At 38.5% G+C, this 19,042-nt stretch overlaps 1 protein-coding gene across 1 annotated transcript in view; it reads right to left on the bottom strand.

The window, feature by feature from the left end:
• The window catches only part of LOC124545708 (zinc finger and SCAN domain-containing protein 12-like), a 70,781-nt gene that overhangs the window by 32,710 nt on the left and 19,029 nt on the right, over positions 1-19,042 (bottom strand). The window contains exons 4-8 of the mRNA XM_047124656.1: positions 18,576-18,974; positions 15,465-15,735; positions 12,847-13,044; positions 10,036-10,203; positions 9,727-9,919 (exon numbers count right to left, since the gene is read on the bottom strand). Coding sequence (XP_046980612.1) covers positions 9,727-9,919; positions 10,036-10,203; positions 12,847-13,044; positions 15,465-15,735; positions 18,576-18,974 — 1,229 coding nt within the window. The remainder of the gene's footprint in view (positions 1-9,726; positions 9,920-10,035; positions 10,204-12,846; positions 13,045-15,464; positions 15,736-18,575; positions 18,975-19,042) is intronic.

Genomic DNA, 19,042 nt, shown 5'->3' with positions numbered 1-19,042 from the left:
AGCTGAGGTAAGTACTGGCCAGCCTCTCTATCTCTTTGTTAGTATTTGTTTAAAAATATTGTGGGGATAATATACCAAAACCGCCCCTAGGGGTGAGGAAGAGGATGAGAAGATTTGACATGTAAAAATATTCTGTAATGATTGATATTTGTAGCAAATCTATATTTTTCCAGGCTGCTAGACTTATCAGTGGCAGTCATGACAAATAAATAAGGGGTGCAAAGACACTGACATATCAGCATATTTCTATTATGCCTGAAGGAATTTCTACCACAACTGACACACATATCACTTGATGTCTTTAAAAATTAACTGGGACAGTAAGACATTCCTAACACATCTATTGTTTAGTGTTTGGGTTAAAAAAGTATAACTCAGGAATGCCTGGAGCAATTACAATCAATTGTGGTATATACATGGCTCATTACTTGCATAAAGAAGCTGTGGGATTACTACTCCATTACCACTAGGGGTGGCAGTGATGATGAGAAAGAGTGATATGTACAAACATTCAAAAATGAAATGTTGGCATTTGTTCCCTGTAATTATTTGACTTGGAATACTTCAAATCTATGAAGCATAGTCAGTCTCTCATTTGTGTTACAAAATGCATCAACCACATCAGGTTTCAGACCCAAGATCATGCCACATGGCTCAGTACTACAGATGCATTTAACACCTTCTCTAGAGTCACTTGATGTAAAACAGCAAAGAATCAGTCGCTAGAGATCTGGAGGAAGTGTGTGTACAAATATGTGTGAAATATGTTAAATATATGTGGAAGTGAATATTCATCTCTCTCTCTCTCTCTCTCTCTCTCTCTCTCTCTCTCTCTCTCTCTGTGTGTGTGTGTGTGTGTGTGTGTGTGTGTGTGTGTGCGTGTTTGTAAAAAGAGGCATTGCATTGCAAAAGACAAAAGAGGCAAAGCTAGTATGGAATATAATGGCAACAAACAAACCTGACCTCTTTGAGAATGACCATGTTGAAACTGGTATCAGTGTTATGAAGCAGCTATAGCAATAATGTTTACCAAGTTACAAAGGACAGCTAAATAATGAGAAATATTTACATCTTCTGCAAGCGAGATAACAAAGCAGTAATGCCACATCTCGTGGAAGAACTAGAAATATTTTGCCAAGGGCAGAAGCATCTCCTGGAACTGTGATCAAAAGTTAGAAGAATATGGACTACATAAATGTGTACCTAGTCAACAGTTCATGATAGGAGGAACCCTCCATAGCATACAGTCTCTGTAAAGGAACTTCTAAAGAAACAATGACTATTTCATAACAGAGCTATAGTCAGGCAAATGTTAAATTGCGCTGTCAAAATGCATAGTGCAAAACCCTTCAACAATTACCTTAGCAGAATCCATGAAGATACTTCTCACAAACCACAAATAAGCTCTGGTCATATGTAAAGGCTGTCAATAACACCAAAGTTAGTGTCCTGATACTCGAGAACGACAGAGGAACCAAATTGAATGTAGCAAAGGAGAAGCAGAAATGTTTAACTTCATTTTCAAAATGTTCTTTTGTACATGAAGATCCAGGAATACTGCCCTAGTTTAATTCTCGCACCACTGCAAAAATGACTGATATAGATAGTAGTGTCAGTGGTGTTGAGTAATGATTGAAATCACTAAAATTGGATAAAGCTCCAGGGAATTTCTATCAGATTCCACACAGAATTTACATTTGAGTGAACCCCTTTTTTTTAACTGTAAAATACCATACATCTCTCAAATGAGAAACTGCCCAGTAGTTGGAAGAAAGCACACACTCCATCCACCAACAAGAAGAGAGGCAGAAGTGATTCACAAAAGTGTGACCCAATACCTTTAACATTCACCTGTTGTACAATCTTATAACATATTCTGAGCTCACATGTAATGAATTATCTGAACCAGAATGACATATTCTATGTCAATTAGCACAGTTTTTGAAAACATCTGTCATTTGAAACAAAACTCCACTTTTCTGATGACATCATAGAAGCAATGGCATAAGTCAGTCAGACAGATGCAGTATTTCTTGACTTCTGAAAAACATTTGAGTCAGTACCACACCAACAATAACCCAGGAAAGGATGTTTGAATCATTGCTGTTAATGTTGTACATTAATGACATAGCAGACAATATTAATAGTGCCCTCAGATTGTTAGCAGGTGATGTTATCTGTAACAAAGTATTGTCTGAAAATAAGCTGCATACATACTCAGTCAGATCTTGATAAGATATCAATTTGGTGCAGATGTTGAAAATTTGCTTTACATGTTCAGAAATATAACATTGCTTGTGTCATCAGATGAAAAAGCATAGGACCTATGATTAGTTTACGGTGAATGCATTAATTTAGTAATTAAAAATAAAAGTCAGTATTTTTATTTAAAAAATATTAAATACATATTATTTCCTATTTGTTAACAAATATGAAATTGAAATAAAAGTAGAAAAAAGTTGTTGCTTGCAAGATTCAAACTAGTGACAACAAAATTACCAGACACTTACATTATACACTGATCTATTGACAATTACAGTAAATAGATAGAAATGTTTTGTACTTCACCACATTCAGAAATCTTCTGATCTTCAAAGATGGCTGTTTAAGTCTTTCTGAGAATTGTGCTGTACTGCTTTGGGAAATTGATGTCTGGGTACTGACCTTTAAATCCTATAGGTATAATGAAAATCCAGGAGGGCCAGTCTGCAAGGTCTCATTGTAAATTCTAAGTCAAGCAGGTGGCAGACTTTGGTTCATTGATAGGATACTGGAAAAATGCTACCCGTCTACAAAGGAGACTGCTTACAAAACACTTGTGGTCCCATCATAGAATATTACTCAAGTGTTGGGAGGGCCCATGGAGTCAGATCAATAGGATATATTGAACATGTATGAAGAATGGCAGCACAAATGGTCACAGGTTTGTTTGCTCCTGAGATGCCATGAGGGTGCTAAAACACGTAAACTAGCTGTTACTTGGAGATAGATATCAAAATATCCTATGAAACTACAGGGAGGAAGGGGGCATTTGCAGTCCCATCCAAATGCACAGGATTCAGAAGATACAGTATTATGAAAGGTGACACCTATTATCCCACTGGTTGCTTTCTTTCCAGAAGAGGCTGTGGCAATTTTAGCCCACTTCATGCTGCCCGTGTGGTATGTCCATCACAGACTGAAGTATATAATAGAGGGAAACATTCCACATGGGAAAAATATATCTAAAAACACAGATGATGTGACTTACCGAACGAAAGTGCTGGCAGGTCGATAGACACACAAACAAACACAAACATACACATGAAATTCAAGCTTTCGCAACAAACTGTTGCCTCATCAGGAAAGAGGGAAGGAGAGGGAAAGACGAAAGGATGTGGGTTTTAAGGGAGGGGGTAAGGAGTCATTCCAATCCCGGGGGCGGAAAGACTTACCTTAGGGGGAAAAAAGGGGTATACACTCGCACACACACACATATCCATCCGCACATACACAGACACAAGCAGACATTTGTAAAGGCAAAGAGTTTGGGCAGAGATGTCAGTCGAGGCGGAAGTACAGAGGCAAAGATGTTGTTGAAAGACAGGTGAGGTATGAGCGGCGGCAAATTGAAATTAGCGGAGATTGAGGCCTGGCGGGTAATGAGAAGAGAGGATATACTGAAGGGCAAGTTCCCATCTCTGGAGTTCTGACAGGTTGGTGTTAGTGGGAAGTATCCAGATAACCCGGACAGTGTAACACTGTGCCAAGATGTGCTGGCCGTACACCAAGGCATGTTCAGCTATTAAACAGCCATTTCGGCTAGTTCCAATAACTTTCGCTTTTTTTCCATTTCCGTTTTTCCCAAATCACTGATCTTTTTTAGCCGCTTCCCACAGGTTTTAACGTCATTATTTCTTCGCCAGACAATTGTTAGCCTCATTTTCACAATCTGCCACCACAAAACCACTCCTTTTAACACATTTACACGCAGTTTTTTCGAAATTTTCCCGAATTGCTCCACCCTTTAACGTGTTTTGGCGGCAACACAACCACATAACCTTTGTGCACATCGTTGTCTACCAACCCAAGTTCACCACAGGATCAACATAGCCCAGCTATAACCAACACCTTTTCGCCTTTTTTCACACCAGATCTCCAGTTGCTTTCTAGTTCACCTTATCTCTCGCCATATATTTTTATTTTCATTTTCATTTCAGCCTCATGTTACACTTTCCACCTTCTAATACCATGTCACCCTCACAACACCCCCACAACGACCCCATTAAGTTTTATTTACATTCCCTCCGCAAACATGCCTTCGCCCTAGCCAGATTACGCTCCCATATTTTATTTTCTCAGGCTTGTCTGACATTTGACATTACCCCCAAAGGCCTCACACTTAAAGTTCCCATCTCTGGCTGTAATCCTTTTTTCCATCAGTCCCTATACCAGTTCCAAACTGAACAATCCATTGCCCTCACCCATCTAATCCTTCACCTACACATCAACTCAGCCAATGAACACATTTGTCAACTCCTATCCTTATTAAAAGTCCTCAATCTTTCCTCTCCCACATCCATACCGGCTATTCAGAGCATCCTCCTACAGGCCAATCGCAAATTAGAACAGCATGCCACCCTCCACCTCAAAAAACTATCCAATCTCCTGGTTTCCCACCTCCGGAAAGGCAACTGACTCACCCTTCACAACCTTTCCAGCAAACCTCAACCTCCTCTCATTGCACACAGACCCAGTCTCTCCCATCTACTCAATCTCCCACTTCCAGCTCCACTCCCCCCAAAACCTCAAAATTCCAATCAACACAATCTGGAACCACAACACCCTAATTCAGTAGTTAACCTTTCCCCCAAACCTCTCTCCCAATCCGAAACCTCTGTCCTATCCAAAGGCCTCACCGTCAGCCCCACTCCCAAATTCAACCAAACAGCCCTTGTCAAAGATTTACTGTCCTACACCCGTACTCTCTGCTGGAAATATCACTTTGCCACGAAGAAAAATGATCCTAATCCTACTCCTAATGGTCCAACTCCCCAAGACACTATCCAAATTGAACCCTGCCTGGAACAGTTCCGTCCTCCGTCACAGCGGGACCCACCTCCTCTTCCTCAAAATCACCCTCTCTAAACTTTCCAGGAATTTCTGACTTCCAGCCTTGCCTCTCAATCCTTCTTAAAAAACCTTAATCCTACTCTCAACATCACCACTGCTGAAGCCCAGGCTATCCGTGATCTGAAGGCTGACCGATCTATCGTCATTCTTCCGGCGGACAAGGGTTCCACAACTGTGGTACTTGATCGTTGGGAGTATGTGGCTGAGGGACTGCGTCAGCTTTCAGACAACACTACATACAAAGTTTGCCAAGGTAATCCCATTCCTGATGTTCAGGCAGAGCTTCAAGGAATCCTCAGAAGCTTAGGCCCCCTACAAAACCTTTCACCTGACTCCATCAACCTCCTGACCCCACCACCACCCCGCACCCCTACCTTCTACCTTCTTCCTAAAATTCACAAACCCAATCATCCCGGCCGTCCCATTGTAGCTGGCTACCAAGCCCCCACATAACGTATCTCTGCCTACGTAGATCAACACCTTCAACCCATTACATGCAGTCTCCCATCCTTCATCAAAGACACCAACCACTTTCTCGAACGCCTGGAATCCCTACCCAGTCTGTTAACCCCGGAAACCATCCTTGTAACCATTGATGCCACTTCCTTATACACAAATATTCCGCACATCCAGGGCCTCGCTGCGACGGAGCACTTCCTTTCATGCCGATCACCTGCCACCCTACCAAAAACCTCTTTCCTCATTACCTTAGCCAGCTTCATCCTGACCCACAACTTCTTCACTTTCGAAGGGAACAGCCATGGGCACCAGGATGGCCCCCTCGTACGCCAACCTATTCATGGGTCGCTTAGAGGAAGCCTTCTTGGTTGCCCAGGCCTGCCAACCCAAAGTTTGGTACAGATTTATTGATGACATCTTCATGATCTGGACTCACAGTGAAGAACAACTCCAGAATTTCCTCTCCAACCTCAACTCCTTTGGTTCCATCAGATTCACCTGGTCCTACTCCAAATCCCATGCCACTTTCCTTGACATTGACCTCCACCTGTCCAATGGCCAGCTTCACATGTCCGTCCACATCAAACCCACCAACAAGCAACAGTACCTCCATTATGACAGCTGCCACCCATTCCACATCAAACGGTCCCTTCCCTACAGCCTAGGTCTTCGTGGCAAACGAATCTGCTCCAGTCCGGAATCCCTTAACCATTACACCAACAACCTGAAAACAGCTTTCACATCCCGCAACTACCCTCCCGACCTGGTACAGAAGCAAATAACCAGAGCCACTTCTTCATCTACTCAAACCCAGAACCTCCCACAGAAGAACCCCAAAAGTGCCCCACTTGTGACAGGATACTTTCCGGGACTGGATCAGACTCTGAATGTGGCTCTCCAGCAGGGATACGACTTCCTCAAACCATGCCCTGAAATGAGATCCATCCTTCATGAAATCCTCCCCACTCCACCAAGAGTCTTTATTTGCATTTTCACAAACGTGGTATGTGCGGTAGGCTATGACGTCACGGTCGACAAAGCTTTCCAGTCCAGATACATTGGGTACACCTGTACCACCTCGTACAATTGCAACAGTTAGCCAGCCGTTGCCATGAGAAAATGTATCATTCAGATCAATACTGAAGTTCAGTCTACATCCACAGAAGACAGCGGGTCCATCTAGTAGTGAATGTGCAGCGACAGATTTTATAGTATTCTTCTTCTTGTCAGCAGCAGATGTTGTCATTTCGACGTCTTCAATTGTTTTATATATTGTCTGTCTTGCACGGCGACGGTATCTTCAGATCAATACTGAAGTTCAGTCTACATCCACAGAAGACAGCGGGTCCATCTAGTAGTGAATGTGCAGCGACAGATTTTATAGTATTCTTCTTCTTGTCAGCAGCAGATGTTGTCATTTCGACGTCTTCAATTGTTTTATATATTGTCTGTCTTGCACTTCCTTGCCATACAGAAGATACCGTCGCCGTGCAAGACAGACAATATATAAAACAATTGAAGACGTCGAAATGACAACATCTGCTGCTGACAAGAAGAAGAATACTATAAAATCTGTCGCTGCACATTCACTACTAGATGGACCCGCTGTCTTCTGTGGATGTAGACTGAACTTCAGTATTGATCTGAATGATACATTTTCTCATGGCAACGGCTGGCTAACTGTTGCAATTGTACGAGGTGGTACAGGTGTACCCAATGTATCTGGACTGGAAAGCTTTGTCGACCGTGACGTCATAGCCTACCGCACATACCACGTTTGTGAAAATGCAAATAAAGACTTTGGCAAATCATCATATATGTCACCCTCACCTTTTTCCTTGTATACCCGTAATAGACGTAAAATATCTGTTAATGAAACTGTATTTATTTGGATTAAAGGTAAAGGTACTTGTGAATATGTAAAATTTGTTGGAGACTGTACTTTGTATTTTCATAAATAAATTGATCTGTAGCGTAGCTGAGAACCGGACAAGGGTACATCTAGAATCTGTCGACATAGAGTATGCAACAGCATGTTACGTCAGCTCTCTGAGCGCGTGACCTTTGACCCCGCCGATAAGGTGGCTCAAGGGCATCTGGCAGCGCGCCAGCCGCAGACTTGACGCTCCAAGGAGCGGTTCTCAGCTACGCTACAGATCAATTTACTTATGAAAATACAAAGTACAGTCTCCAACAAATTTTACATATTCACAAGTACCTTTACCTTTAATCCAAATAAATACAGTTTCATTAACAGATATTTTACGTCTATTACGGGTATACAAGAAAAAAGGTGAGGGTGACATATATGATGATTTGCCAAAGTCTTTATTTGCATTTTCACAAACGTGGTATGTGCGGTAGGCTATGACGTCACGGTCGACAAAGCTTTCCAGTCCAGATACATTGGGTACACCTGTACCACCTCGTACAATTGCAACAGTTAGCCAGCCGTTGCCATGAGAAAATGTATCATTCGTAACCTCTTAGTTCATCCCTATGAAATCCCCAAACCACCTTCCCTACCCTCTGGCTCCTACCCTTGTAACCGCCCCCGGTGTAAAACCTGTCCCACGCACCCTCCCACCACCACCTACTCCAGTCCTGTAACCCAGAAGGTGTACACGATCAAAGGCAGAGCCACGTGTGAAAGCACCCACATGATTTACCAACTGACCTGCCTACACTGTGAAGCTTTCTATGTGGGAACGACCAGCAACAAACTGTCCATTCGCATGAATGGACACAGGCAGACAGTGTTTGTTGGTAATGAGGATCACCCTGTGGCTAAACATGCCTTGGTGCACGGCCAGCACATCTTGGCACAGTGTTACACCGTCCGGGTTATCTGGATACTTCCCACTAACACCAACCTGTCAGAACTCCGGAGATGGGAACTTGCCCTTCAGTATATCCTCTCTTCTCGTTACCCGCCAGGCCTCAATCTCCGCTAATTTCAATTTGCCGCCGCTCATACCTCACCTGTCTTTCAACAACATCTTTGCCTCTGTACTTCCGCCTCGACTGACATCTCTGCCCAAACTCTTTGCCTTTACAAATGTCTGCTTGTGTCTGTGTATGTGCGGATGGATATGTGTGTGTGTGCGCGAGTGTACACCCCTTTTTCCCCCCTAAGGTAAGTCTTTCCGCTCCCGGGATTGGAATGACTCCTTACCCTCTCCCTTAAAACCCACATCCTTTCGTCTTTCCCTCTCCTTCCCTCTTTCCTGATGAGGCAACAGTTTGTTGCGAAAGCTTGAATTTCATGTGTATGTTTGTGTTTGTTTGTGTGTCTATCAACCTGCCAGCACTTTTGTTCGGTAAGTCACATCATCTGTGTTTTTAGACAGACTGAAGTATTGTTTTTATACAGAATCAGACCTTCTATTAAAAGTCATCAGTGGGCATTCTTGGGACATTATTACATTTCTGAATTTGATTGATGTTCTTTGTACGGCATGTTGACTTCAGGGCAACTGACATTTCATCTTTAAATGTTAGTGTTTCTTGCAGTAATCCTACTTGTATTTATTCTCCTATACCAATATATCTTACCTCGGAGGTGTCTTCTAATAAGGTTCTGCATTGTGCTTATTATTGTACATATCTATAATCATTATTTGCCTCAACTTAACTATTTAAAATTTGTAGTACTGTATGAGTGGCAGCAAAAACCGGCCCTGGATCGTAAGAGGCACCTCCGTTATAAAACAACAAAAGATCACTTCAAGCTACTTAACAAATGTTACAGATACAATGTGCACAATCACTCTCCCTACACTGCTAGTCTCTTTAACATTCATTTTTTTCTTCACTCTCTGCATTGTTAACTTCTCACTCTTCATTATCTTATACTCAAATAGGAGTGGTGGAAATTTGAAATACACAGCTGTTATTCATCCATAAAACTGTAATGTTTATCTGATAAAAGGAAAATTATGTAGAACTAATGCTCAGTTTTATTCAACATCCCACGAAATCACAAAATGTTTCCATTTTCCTGTCATAATTCCTTCATTATCTTGCTAAGGTGAGCTACTTCATTTATGCCTTATAAAGTCTTTTCAGTTGTTATACTACACACTTCTGACAGGGCTCTATTACATACAATAGAATACAAAATTGTGTGGGGCTGTGAAACGAGCAATACAATACCTTTAATTTTGTAGTGCTAAGGAATCCTTTATTGCAATATGTGCAAACATAAGGTCTCGCTTCAGCATGAACCATAGCATGGACCTTCAAGCACCGTTCAGTTTTGTACATTTTTTGACAGACAGGACACTGATAAGGCCTCTTCTCACTGTGAAAGCTGTAGTGACGATTTAAGTGTGATTTTTCAGCAAAGCTGAAACAAAAGAAAAAATAAAACTATAAGAATTTTTCATGGTAGTGAAGTATTTGAGTCCAAAAATAAAATCAACACACTTAAAAAAAAAAAAAAAAATAGGGATAAATTCATACCACTTTCCACATTTTTCACAGGCATATGGACGTTCCCCAGTGTGATGCTTCACATGTTGCTGCATGTTTACTTTCTGTGTGAAAGTCTTCCCACAAACATCGCACATGAAACGTCGACCTAATTTATGAACATTTTGATGAGCTGTCAGACCACCTCTAGTGTGTAAGCTAAAATTGAAATACACAAAGTTGAAAGTAATGAATTTACATTCTCACAATTCTCTCTTGTTTATCAAATAATATGACATTTTCAAGGTCCATCAATGCACTGATTTTATTAGTAACGTTACTCTTTGGGCAACAACGATACATTTCATTTATGTTAAACTGTACATATCACAGTGCATCTTGGTGACAAGACTAGTTGCAAGCACACTGCACAGTCTATAAGACAATACTGTTAGCATGTCATGATAAGCTCTGGTACCTTCGGTTGTGCGCAGCTTGCAGTAGTGGTTATGCGACAAACACTGGTAATAGTGGCAGCATCACATGTAGGGTAACACACTTTTTTCAGTGTACTTGTTTCCTTCTTATTGTAATGATTTTACTTATACATTTCTGGTTTTTTGTGATTGAATACAATTACCACATATTATTTGATATATACATTGTAACACTTACTCTTATACTATTATGCTACATTGAGCTGCTTTTGCCACGACTACAGAAATAACAACAAATCTGCGTAGTTACATGGTCGCCACATAGCAGCATTTCTCCGAAATTCGGCTGAAGTAGTTGGGGTTCACATCCCCTCAATACCATTTTTTTCACTGTATTGTTTATTGGAGGGTTGCAAGTGGAACATAAATTTACCTGAGGTATGCTGAACATGATAACACAATGTGCCACAGACAGGTATGTGACAAATGATCATTTACTGTCAGGATGTCCCAGCATACACAGGCTACAAGACATAGTGTTCTGGCACTCATCCAGAATGGTGGTTTCAGTGAACATAAACCAGCAGCTAGGTGTGGTTTTGAACCTTACTTTGCCCAGAAGGGGATAAAGTGATGCCACAAGAGAGGGGTAATTGGCTGGATTTATGCAATGGCTTCAGCAAGGAGCTGACACCTCAGAAAAACAATGTTTAAGTAGGCACCTGTATGGAATGTCTGTTTCTAAATACCAACAAACTAAAAAATGGGATCAATTTCCCTGGATAATCAAATCATTCACAACTGCTTACAGGACGCTGGGCTTAGAGCCCGCAGGGTTGCAAATAAAGTAGCCCTCTCTGATGGTCACAAACATTATAGCGTTGCATTTGCTGAACTGAATGTAGACTGTGCCTGGCATCACTTCATCTTTTCAGATGAGCACTATTTAGCTCAGTGAATGATGTTCCTGTGATGGTCTGCAGGCCTTGGAGAACACACTATGATCCACCAATACAAGGTGCAACATTCATATGTTGGCCACATCACAGTCTCTTGTTTGGGGTGGATGTACAAGCCTCATTCCATATGAGAAACTTCCCTAGTCTCACATTACTCCTCTTTATATTACAACATTTGGTACAACTGTATGTTTGTTAATTGGAAGTCTACATGAAGTCATTGCACTTTAAATTTTATTTATGGAATTCATGCTAATTAACACTTAACATCTATTTCCTCATTCTGTTTTCAGCTTCTATGAACAGTTTTATGCATACAGACATAACTTCATCTTCAGCAACTTAATTTGGACCTGACTGTCTTCAAAATTGAGGATGATAGTGAATTTTAGTGTTCCCAAATAAATTTGGGAAAGGATCACTGTTGAGTTTGGCACTTACATTTGAGTACATAAAAATTATATTAGATTCTTTCATGCTAAAGAAATAAATAAGTATTCAATTAGTTACTTACTACATTTGAAATATGAGCTTTGTAAAAGATAAAAATTTTTGTAGAAGTAAATCAGATTGGTCTAAAATCACTTACTCCTCAAAATAACAATATTATCTCATGCCTATAAAACAAATGCCCTTAAAATAACTTGGGTGAACTTTGTGATACAGATTTGTTAGTTCAAGCTACAGTAGTTCTCTAAAAGATGACAAATAAAAGGCACCAGTGTTGCACTCATCAAGAGAAGCTCATCCAGAAAGGCCATTGACACCTACCATAATGGGGACAAAAAAAATATTGGCTGAATGGCAGAACCAAACTGGGATTCAACAAGTGACACCCAGGAACTCTGACTGTGAACTACTTACACAGTGATGCTAACGCCTGTTTTGGAATGCATCTAATGCCGCCGGTCAAATCACTACATATTTTGTGATCACTGTTTACATCCTATATGTCCATGTATAATGTTTAACTGGTATTAATTTCCTATGTTCTATATAATACATCTCACTTGTATGATGATGTCACTATAACCCAATATGGGCATTAATAGGACAAAAGTGTTCACACAATTTGTGATGTGGGTGTACATGCTGAGAATGCCAACATAGAATTTGGCCATTTCCTATGCGAACAGTTTTGCTTTGTTGACTGTACATACTTGTATGCCTTCCAATGAAAGCCATAATCATTTACTTATACAAAAATCATGACAATTTCAATCTACATTTCATAAGTTCATTCATTATCTATACAATTCAAGAAACACAAACAACAGCTTGATCATACTAATTTTCACAATGTAAAGAATATGTTTTTGTTTCCCATTGAGAAAAATTACAGAGGAGAAAAAGGGGGGAGGAGAGGAGGTAGGGGAGATGTAGAGATGAGAGAGTAGGAGGGATGTAACAAAAATACATTCCTTGGTACAAAGCAAAATTAAATTTTCAAAAATAAGATGTCTTACATTTTACCACAGTCAGTGCAGGGGTACTCCATCTTTTCATCACTTTTATGTTTTTTGAGATGGATATTGAGACCTGGTCTTGTAACAAAACCTTTACCACATTCTTCACAGATAAATGGTTTTACTGTTGTGTGCTTTGCCAACACATGGACACGTAACATACTTCTTAAACTGAAGCCTTTCTGGCAGTAATCACACCTGCAAGGAATTGTAAGTTCATAAAGCCATACATAAATGAACTAAAAAAGAAACAAAAATCTAAAAAAAATGTACTTCTTTCATAATCTATTTCAAATTGCTTCCAGTATGATCTTGGTCTTTCAACGTTCTTGTCACCGCCATCATCATCATCATCATCATCATCATCATCATGTGGGTACTACGTAACTCATGTTGTGTAGACAGAAGCTGGAAGTATCAACAAGTCCTATCATAGTCAGTTGTACACAGGGAGAAACATAAATAGTAATGGGCAAATGATAACCTAGAACAGGATAGTCTAACTTTTTTGCCTACTGCCCACTATTGTACCTCTGTTAGCAGCAAAATTTTCTAACCACCCATTAGTTCCAGAATAACCATTATTTTTAAAATAGGAAAGAAACTTTAAATTATAAAATTTTTATAGCAGAATTGCAGTATGTTAAAGCATATAATAACAATTACTTAGCAAATACTTTATCAAAATTTTATGAAAGCCTAATGAATGTATCTTTAACTTCCCAATTGCCCATTGCCCACCATGAAAACTGGAATTTCTATTAGTGGGTGGTAAGACCAGGTTGACTACCACTGATCTAGAAGCCACTCAGTTGCCTTTACTGCTGTAACTGACACTGAAATCATACTAGCAATGACAAACTTTGACTCACTGATTGACATTCTACACACAAATAATGGTCAATATACTGTTACACCACTCTTTCTTTTTGTGAAAATATATGACACTAGCAAATGATCTGTCACAGAAAACTGTTCTATTTATTCACAAAACACACCATCAGTATAAAACCCAGTATCTCAGCAGCCACTTGCACAAAGAAGTCACTGCTGCAAGTAATTCTAACCTCTGAATTTGGTCACTAATCCTTCAACAGCTCTTGCAATTTTACATCCTACCAAGTACGGCTCTGTGGTTGCTGTTTATACCAATTCCTCTGTTTTACCAGATAAAATGACAATATGTCACTGGCTATGAGTTCACACAAGTTATTACAAAACATGACAATGAATATTACGAATGACAAACACTCAAAGTGAATTTTACTTATCTCCCCCCCCCCCCTCCCCCCCACCATTAAACAGTATAAATAAAGACTAAAGTTCTGTTTTACTGTACCTGAAATTGAACTGATCACTTTTCTCCCTATTCTTCTAAATATAATTCCACCTGACAATTTTTAATCATGAAATATCTTATCTGCATGATAAACATAATTAAACATTTCTGTACAATCAAATGTATGGGGCAGCTATTGTACAATTTGGAAACATGAGCTTGGTGCTTTTCTACATATCAAAAATAAGGCTCCCATTTAATACATAGGATGATTATAATTAAAGTTCCAGTTTTAAAACACAGTAAGAAATAAACCTCTGCTCAGCATGACACCAAATTTGAACAGAATATTACCAAAGAGGGGGTAAATATTATGGAAACAAAAAGAAGTTTAACAAAAATGTTACCACTTTTAGTGGCAGAATATGAAAAAAAAGAGGTTGTGGGATACACAGCTGAGCCTCAGTTTGCATCTGAGACACTTGGCATCCATGTTTCAATGTACAAAAGCATTCTGTTGGTAAAGCTCTTTTACAAGAATGGTGACTGTGCGCCAGCAACTCTGCGGAAGTCCCGGACACTCAGTGGTATGAAAAAAGGTGTTGTTCCAATACCTGCCAAAAGTACAGAGAAAGTGGTATGGAATTTGAAAAGACAGTTTCTTTTGAAGTGCAGTGTGGCAGAGGGAGGAAAACAATTGATCTTACATCAGCAGGAGACATGGCCACAACACTGCTAGAAGTGTCACATGATAGTGTGCAAACATGCAGTGCACAGGGAATTGATGGAAAATCTGCTCACACATCAACAATACCACTTCATTCTGCAAAGGTAACTGTGTGGCATGGGTTGATGGCATCATTTATTGTAGGGCCAGATTTTTTTAAACGAAATGGATCTTGGAGGTCCTGTTACCTATACCATCACTGGTATATGCTCTGAGAGTCTTTTGAACACCATCATTCCAACCCTTCAGCAGTGTGGATAGGATCATTTTTACGCAGGACGGCACACCTCCACACATTGCACAGCCAGCTAAGCAGCTTCTGTGGAAACATATTTGGAAATGCTAGAATTATCAGCCATCATTTCCCTACAGCCTGGCACACTTTGCTGCACGTAAAAGCTAAGTACATTTTGATGGACATTATTTCACTAAATGCTTTTTCTTGCTTCTCATGTGTTGCCTAGTTATTCTGTTGTAGATAGATTGTCCTGTAACATAACTGTGCCAAGCATGCAGGTAAGCCACTTTCCTGCAGCCAGAGAATTCTGTAGCTGGAGGTTCGTTTCCCGCTACCTTTATTTTGGGAACATGGTGAATACAATAATTTCTCACCTGTATCTTCCTTCTGTAACATGCCTGTAGCAATGTGATCTGAATGTTGAATATTTCTCCATCATTTTATTACAGTATGAGCAAGTGTATACAGGTTTCTTCTCATAGGAATTAATGTAATGTTTATCAAACTGTGATTTGAAAGGAAATATCTGGTCACACTGGTTGCACTTTATGCCCCAATGTGTTTTCCATTCTTCTTTATCATTCTGTTCTTCATTATCATCTTCATCAGCACAAAAATCATCTCCATTAACATTACCATTCATACCTGTAAGATATCACATTCCAACTTTACCATTTTACATATTTTGGTGAATGGAAAGTAAATGTTATACTGATTTTACTCTGAATATCAGCATAAAAGATATTTTATTAATTATAAAATTTATTGAGTTGCACGCAAACATTTACAGCAATATCTAGACCTGAGGAAAGACTTCAGATGGAAGTGCAGAAGTAATTGCCAATTTTGCAATTTAATAAACTGTGAGACAGACCTGCTGGCAAGTACATTTCACATTTTTAAGGTGAAATGTTTAGTACTGCTGAAAGATACACATAAAAGTACATGTGACAACACTATCCAAACTTTCAGAACTACATTCTAACATGTGGGTCCCTCTCATCTGGTTTGATACAATTAATGTGCGAATTTTATTACCAAACATGTAAAATTTGATTGATAACATAAACACTGATTCCCACCCATTAAAAACACTTCATCTTTTATTGGATTTTCACTCTCTTTCTGGTTTATAGTTGTGTCATACGTGAATCACTTCATGTGAAATCAACTAATGGCTCTGGTTCATGCCATATCAAATATTGTTATACTTCTGTACATTGATAAGAGAAGTCGCTTACATGAAAAATTTCAAATTAAGATTTGTTTTGGACCAAACATTCTTGCATCATTAATTCTTGATGTTTCCAAAATTGTACGATTTTTTGTCAGATTGTGAAACCTTAAAATAGCCATAGCTCAGAAATTTATTAGCTTACAGACCTAAAATTTGCACTATTTTATTCAGTTTCTCTTAAGCTTTAAAAATATGCGTTACTTCACTATATTCATAAAAATGCTGAATTTTCTTAAACAATTTTTTTTTACATCTTAAAATTTCAAAACCTGATCTTTTTTTTCTGTTGGGGGAAAAAATTAAGTCATACACTATTTCGTAATGCATGTGCCAAATTTCACAATGGTATTCAAGTGGGAACATATTAAGATAAATTCTATTTTGATGATAAGCGCAGCATTCAGTATGTAGTCTGTAGGATTTTGGACTTATTTCTAGACTTTACATTGTGAATGCCAAATAATCCTGTCAAACCACTGAGATTTTTTATTTGGTGATTAATAATTTATCGCATTATAAGAGTTATCATTTTAAATTCAGATTCGGTTTTCCAATGTTAACTGTAAAATATTTTAACACATGCCATAACAACATATGCTCAAAAAAGATTATAAACAATTTATTTAATTCTATCTTTATTTTACAATAACATTAACATTAATTAAACATTGGAGATGATGTTCCTGTTTAACTGTGTGTTATTTGAGTGCCTTGATGTGAGAAACTTTCTACTTGCCTCAAAAAGATAAATATTATGGTGAACCAAATACAATCTTATTAGAGTCTAAAATTATACATTACAGCCTTCTTTTAAATGACGTAACCTAGTCCACACAGGCAATAATGACATATTATGATACTATAACATATCTGTCTTCAATGTAATCTATGAGAGCTTTATAATCTCTCTATCTCATGTATGTACTTTCGGTGGCTGTTGTGGGGTATAATTTACAATCTGATTAGCTAATTTATCTAGTCTTCTTGGGTATGAAAAAGGAATTGGCCAACAAGGATGCATAAATAAAAAGTTTATTTATCCTTTTTCGTATTCTGATAGCACCCCCATTGACCATTTGTTGTTAAAAACAGAAGTGACAAATCCTATAATCTGTCCAAAGGCCATGCCATCTAAATATGGTCCCACTTGAATTTTATGAACATCAAAATTGTTAAAATCAGAAACAATTTATGATTTAATTTTGGTGTTGCTGATTGGAATAAATGCATTGTATTTCTGCCTCTTTATGACTGCTATGGTTTCATAAAATCTTTGTCAAGCTCTTTTCTTCTGTTGCATGCTCATAATATGACATGCAGAAAAAAGTGACTGATGATATACTTGTTTTACCCCACTTCAACAACTGGAAGAGAGTTAATATTTGATTATTCATAGGATTTTGCAAACTAGCTTTGACTGCAAGCCTTTTTACTGTGCCACCAAAACCATTGCACTCTCCCTTTAAATGTGAAGTAGCATAAAAAGGCCACTGTGCCTCAATTTCTTCAAAATCTACAAGACAATAACAAAAGTTAGAAAAGTTTTTTTATGATTACATTGTGCTGCTGAGATATCACTGTTCAAAACAAAAAATTATTTTCAAATTGGGAAGGAAATAAAGTTTCATAAACTCTGTAAGCTTTTTAAACATTTTTATAAGGCATGGTTTACTACATTGTTAAAATGATAAATTGAATGTTCTTAACTAGTGCACAACAATTTCATTCAAACTTTAATTTTATGAACCAGTCTGCAAACCATGTGCAGCTGTGGTGCAGTGGACAAACCAAATGAAGTAAGATAAAATTTATTTCAGGAGCTTCCCATTGCAATACCATCATGAAATTTGGCAAAGACATTAACATGAGTGACATTTTTTTCAATAAAAAGAAGTTCTAACTTTTAAAAAAATCTGTGAAAATTTAGCAGATTCACGACTACAATCAAATAGATCTTATTTTCAAAGTTTGTAAGAAACTGATAAAAATGGTTCTAACTTCAGATCAGTAAGTCAAACAGTTTGTGAGATATGGTAATTACAAGGTTTTCAAGCAAGACAAACATCAAACACTTTGTAAACTTTAAGAATTAATGTCTTAAAAATTAAATGTCCGAAAGTTTTGTATTTTATCTTATTTTGATAGATACAAAAAAATTACCAAATTGAAAATCATCAAGGTTCATTTTTTTAATTGACTGATTTCACACAGAATGACGCAAATAAATATGGCACACCTTGAAACATACCGTTTACTTCAGACTCATCTGCTGCAGTTAGCCTTTCATCACTAAACTTTTCATTCATGTCTTCATGCTTTTCCTCCTCACACTCTTTCTTTTCTCCTTCTCCAACTGAGTCCTCATCACTATCACCATTACCATCATCACGATCACCATCGCCATCATCTTGGTGATCATCACCACCATCATTGTCATCATCATCACCATCATCATCCCCACTTGAACTGTGAGGTTTTATATGTTGTACAGTGCGTCTTCTTGGAATGTTCTGGGACTTAGAAGACAGGTGGGCTTTCCTTGGTTGTGGAAGTTTTCTGCGTCTCTGAGGAGATTGATGGCTCTGGCTAGAGGTACTGACATCTCTGTCACTGGTGTTGTGATTGTATTCTAGAACTGTCTTGGATTCTGTAACAGAAATATATACAATTAAATTACATATGGATAAGAGTATAAATGTCACACTACAAATTCTA

Source organism: Schistocerca americana, chromosome 1 (assembly GCF_021461395.2).
Source record: "Schistocerca americana isolate TAMUIC-IGC-003095 chromosome 1, iqSchAmer2.1, whole genome shotgun sequence".
Lineage (NCBI taxonomy): Eukaryota > Metazoa > Arthropoda > Insecta > Orthoptera > Acrididae > Schistocerca > Schistocerca americana.
The sequence above is the reverse complement of the archived record's forward strand: the minus strand, read 5'-3'. Positions and strand labels throughout refer to the sequence as shown.